The 5,602-nt window shown below is 48.1% G+C and overlaps 1 protein-coding gene across 1 annotated transcript in view; it reads left to right on the forward strand.

Moving 5' to 3' along the window:
* Positions 1–5,602, forward strand: part of SRCIN1 (SRC kinase signaling inhibitor 1) — a 178,120-nt gene that overhangs the window by 116,864 nt on the left and 55,654 nt on the right. Inside the window, exon 4 of the mRNA XM_019507731.1 lies at positions 4,754–4,946. Within this exon, the coding sequence (XP_019363276.1) occupies positions 4,754–4,946 (193 nt within the window). The remainder of the gene's footprint in view (positions 1–4,753; positions 4,947–5,602) is intronic.

The raw sequence follows: 5,602 nt of genomic DNA on the forward strand, positions 1-5,602 counted from the left end.
TTGGGAAGCTCCCTTCCCCACTCCCCACCACATCAAGTGATACCTTTTCCAGAGGGAAACATCTCGATTCATTTCTGGAGCACATCGAGCTAAACACTCACACGGCGCACATGCTGAAACCCTTAGCAACCAAGAGGGTAACATGGCAACCATGATCACTCTGCTAAGGAATCTTATGTGTGCGTGAGGATGCAGATATCGACAGAGATAGGGAGAGAGTCTACCCCTTCCCCTCAGCTAAAATCATTTTTGGAATTTCGATTTTTTTTCCCCCTCCACACAAAACAAGCAAATGACTGGGCAGGACGTTTAACTCCATCCGTACCACTGAGCAAATATGTCGCAAAACCTTCCCTGAGTTTACATGGTTTGAAAGTGCAGCTCAGAGTTGGGTTTGCTTTGCAGGAGACTGGAGGCAGGAGGAGAGGAAGGGATGGGAAGAAAATGGAGCAGGATGGGGAATGCCTGCAGGGGAGAGGGAAGAGGGGACATGTTAATGGGAGTCCTTATGGGCTGTATAGGGCTCCGATGACTTTCAGAGGTTAGGGCTAGTAGTTTGAGAAGGCAGTATGATCTAGCTGCCTGGGGACACATGGGCTAGACTCCAAGGCCCAGGAGGCCCCTTCCAGCTTTTGGCTTCAGATACATTACAAACCTGACTGGGTCTAGGCCCAGCTCTGACAGCAGCTCAATGAGTCTTCACTGTGAATTGTAGCAGGATGACGTTTCCCATCACAAGGGAGCAAAAAAAGAGTGCAGCTGTCCCCAAGCTGAGAAGGACCTGGCTTTAGCTCACGTGCCTCTGTGACGTGTTTTAAGGTCTGGGGCTGGAAGTGCCCAGTACATTATTCCAAGCCTTGGTATCTGTATCACGCTGCTTAGAGAGCCCAGCTGAGATGGGTGGAGATGTTTAACTCCATCCGTACCGCTGAGCAAATATGTCTCAAAACCTTCCCTGAGTGACTTAACCAGAATCATTATGCAAGGTGCTATATATGGGCAAAGCCACAGACCAGCCCTGCCCCACAGAAGTTGCAGCCTAGGGAAGGCTCAGACAGATGAAGCATTTGAGAAAGGGGTGACATCACTCCTGCTCATAGGTGGGAAACTGGGGTACAGAGTGATTCAGGCTGTGTCCATGCCATGTGCCCGGCATGTCCACGGAGCGTTGCAGCTGCACACATCCATCCACCAGTTCCTGTGTGTACATGCCAGGCCCAGAAATGGGCAATTGATGATGCTCCTCAGTGCCCCCACTCCCCCCATAGCCACACTAATGCTGGGGGTCCCATTGTGGCTTCATTGCCAATTTCTGAGCTTGGGGCCTGCAAGCAGGAGCAGGCGGTTATGGTGTGCACGTGAGAGCAGCATAGATATGGCCTATGTGACTTAACCAGGGTCATAAAGGAAGTCAGTGGCAGAAGGACAGGAAAATAAAGGAGGGGGCCATCCTCTCAGTCTAGCATGCTAACTGCAGGATGAGCATCCCTTTTCCTTTAGCCTTTATTGTTTTCTTACTTTCGTCACCTGGAAACATCACCTTTGTTTGCTTTTCAAATAGAATAGGCTTTGGAATAGAATATGAAGGTCCTGATTCCCCACTGACATGTGCTTGGGTCATCATGGGCACCAGTGCAGAGCAGGTCTGAAATGCCCCTGAGCGTGGAACCGATTTACTGCCTGCTGCATTCACTGTGGAAAATCATGCTCATGGCACTTAAAGGGCAGGAGGGAGAAAGGGCTGTGAAGTTAGCTTCTTCTGCAAGAAATAAAGAGCTGTACTCGCAAGTCTGCTGCTTCAATCACGCTTGCCCACCTGTCTCTGAGCAGCCAGGGATTGGGCAGGCCCCAATGGTAGCATGTGCATGTGTGCCTGTGCAGGTGTGCTTGTCTGTGTGCGCATTTGTGCAGAGTTGATTGTATTTACATGCATATGCATGTTTATGTGTCTACCTAAGTGTAGGCATCTATGCCCATTTATGTGCAGGTGTACGTGTGCATGTATGTGTGTGCTTGAGTGAGGGGTCTTCTCATCAATTGCTGCCACTGCTTGTGTGTTTGTATGTGTATGGGTATGTGTGCATGTTTGTGTGTGTGCACCTGTTTGTGTGTATATATGCTTGTTTGTGCATATGTAGGTGTTTGCACACATGCATGTGTGTGTTTACATGGGTGTGCATGTATTCACACGTGTACATATATGCATTGTGCATATATGTATGAGGACACATGTGTGTGCACATGTCTGCATGTTTGTACACACATACACAAGTGTGTACATGGGGATGATTGTACGTGCATGCCTGTGTGTATGCGTTCTGACTGAGGCCAGAGCAGCATTTGTCTTTACACATGACAAATAGACTAACAAGTCATTCCTGACTTTGTCTCTGGTGAGTTATTAGCCCTCTCACTCACAGAGACAAATGGGCATCTCTGTCTGAAGCCGTCACACAGTCTGTCCCACCCTGATTACAGATGGTATCTTCCTGTGTGTATATCAGTTCCTGAGCAGCTAATACATGCTACCTCTGATGGTAGCAGAGCAAACACTCAACTCCATGGGGTGGGGGATGACAGGGCCACAGATGCCCAAAAGCCAACTGAGCCTTGAGACTCTTCTCCAAGACCCCAGTGCTGCACTCAGCAACTGGCACACTTACAGTCCCAGTTGGTTCATCTAAATCTCCTTTTACCCAGGGCAAGTGTCTGAGGCTCAGATCCAAAGTCCATAGGGAATGACTGCCGTCACTACTGCAGGCTTTGACCATTGCCTTTCAGTTCCAACACTGCTCCTGTAGGGAGGACCAGGGTTTGAGAGGAGAGAAACCTCCTTTCTCTGTGTCTGGAATGGGAAGATCCATGTGCCAAACATGCCTTTAAAAAAAAAAAAGAAGGCAGCCAATTTTCCAGCAATTATTCAGGGAGAGAAGATTTTCACCCCATAAAAAAATCCCCCACACCCCACAGGACTAATGAAAGGCTCCAATTAGTGCCTAATTTAAGTGATGATGATGGCTGTTATTGTACTAGATTGATTTTTCTTTTTGGTCTTAAAATAGAGCTGCTGTCCCCACTCCAGCCCCTCTCCTGCACCCCAGGGGCTGTTTGTTCTCTGCATTTGATTAGTCAGCTTTGAATATGGCTTCCCTTTCAAATTCAATCCTGCACTCCTGGGGCTGCGCAGGCAGCTGTTTCCTCCCAGGTGAAGCAACCTGGGGACTCCTCCAGTACTGGGTTGGGCACAGGTGGCCGTGGGATGTGGCTCATGGCATGGGTGGTTGGAGCAGGACTTCTGAGCTCCAGGCCTCACTTGACCATGTCACATAAGCCTCAGAAGAGCGACATGCTTCAGGATGCCCAGCCAGAGACACCTGCTTGTAGGCTGTTCTGGACAGAGCCTATATCAGATGTCAGGCCTGCCCAGTGCCTGTCACCAGTAGTATAACTAAGGCAGGGCAACCAGGGCAGTAGCCCCAGGTACTGGCCTATGGGGTTGGGGTGGGGAGGGAGAAAAATAGCAGCTGCTGTCCCAGCCATGCATCTGTGCTGGCGGCCCCACCAGCCAGGAATTGCTGTACTGGTACTTCTCCAGGCACCCAGCTGCCTTGTTATGCCTCTGCCTGCTACAAAGGTGCATCATCTCAGGCAGACCCTTTTGGCACTACCCTGACCCATGTTCACAGAGAGTGAACTAAACAGGGATGGCAGTCCATTCTCAGATCTGGACAGACACTTACAGGCAAGCTTCCTCTGCATTCACCCCAGCCCTGCTTCCAGAGGTGCTGCCGCTCTCAGTGCATTCACATGCAGCCATAGGCAATTAGTGCCTCTGCAAAGCAGGCCCTTGGCTTCCAGACAGACTCTTGTGTGTCTGGGATCAATATATTCCTAGGGTGTGCATATTTCTTTCCATGGGATTAATGTGGGGTATAAAATCCATTGACTCATGTGAAGCATGGACCGTCTTCACTCTGTTCTTATTAAATATGTATATCCCACATACAGGGCTTACAGATGTTTGTGCAAAAAGCCCCCGTCTGCCATCTGAGCCTTTATTTTGTGGATATATGTTTGGCCATGTGAAATTGGACTCCTGGCATATTAAATTTTTACTGCTGTAAACCCGAACCCATTACTTTGCTCTACCTCATGCAGCCATAAACCTCAGCGCTGCTTTGCTTCCAGAATAACCTGGGCATTTATGTTTCCCAGGAGCTGGTTCATTGGTGTAATGGATGACTTTCCTCCTTTAATTGCTAAGGTTACTCCAGAGTGGGTGCTCAAGCCCTGGGTTCTGCTGCCAATCATCTCTTCTCCTCTCTGTCTGAAGCAGGCTCGTGGTAGAAGGACTCAAAGGAGCTCAGTGTGGCAAGGGGAGGCTTTGAAATGCAGGGTGCCCACTAACACAGCGGAGAGGGAGCAGTTATAAGAGGCAAAGGAGCACACAGTATGGTTGTGAATGCTTCATACAGGAGATCAAGGTTTCCTTAGACTGAAATAGTAGCGTGGCATGGAGTCTGAAAGACAGCACATTATGGACTCAGTAGTGGGGAGCTGGAACTAAGCCCCCGAGGTCATTAGACTAGGTCCCAACCATAGATCTCTATTGTTGCATCGGCACTGATACTTCCTGGTCTCTTCAAGGAGGTGCCTTCCCCTTGGCACATCACTGCTGTGGGTGGCTGAGAGTCCAGAAGTGGTGTACTCCCCACTTTGGCCTCCCTGTAACCCCTTGTCTCTTCCTTTGCAGACAAGAAGCTCCCGGCACTCCCAGGGCTCCCAGCCTGGCCTGGCTGACCAAGCCAAACTCTCCTTTGCTTCAGCTGAGTCCCTGGAAACCATGTCTGAAGCTGAGCTGCCCATAGGATTCAACAGGATGAATCGTTTCCGCCAGAGCTTGCCTTTGTCCCGCTCCACCAGCCAGACTAAGTTGCGGTCACCAGGTACCCTTGGCTCTGAAATTGATTTAACCCTTGCAACAGGAGCCCCACTTTGCAGAATTTATTAATTAAGCAGTTAAGCTTGCTTTGTGTGATTATGTCTCCCTCTAATGGTTGGCTCAAGTGAATACAACAACCTGCTACTTCTTGTGATTAAAGGAGTAACTCCTTTAGGTGCAGTGATCTCCTTCCTGTTCTTGGGAGGCTGATGAGCCATGGCAGCAATGTGTGTGCATACCTACACATACATACAGATGTGTATATACATGCATGTGCACACAGTGTGTGTGTGTGTGTATCTATATATATATATTTATACATATATGTACACACACACACACACACACACACACACTATAAACATATTTATTTATATATACAGGTAGAAATTTGCAGTGAAGCCTAGTCACTGTTCCTTACTTTCTGAGTAACATATGCACTTATTGATTTATACACACATACATGATGCATATTTATGTGTGTTTATATACATAATTATACATGCATGCACACATAATATAAATGTACACATACAAACAGCTCCCCCCCACACACACATATATGCACACACAAATATAATGTACCATATACATATATGTGTGAATGCACACACTTACATACATATACTGTATTGTTCTGATTTTAAATCTTTTTCTCTC

This window comes from Gavialis gangeticus, unplaced genomic scaffold (genome assembly GCF_001723915.1).
Source record: "Gavialis gangeticus isolate Ggan-Ray unplaced genomic scaffold, GavGan_comp1, whole genome shotgun sequence".
NCBI lineage: Eukaryota > Metazoa > Chordata > Crocodylia > Gavialidae > Gavialis > Gavialis gangeticus.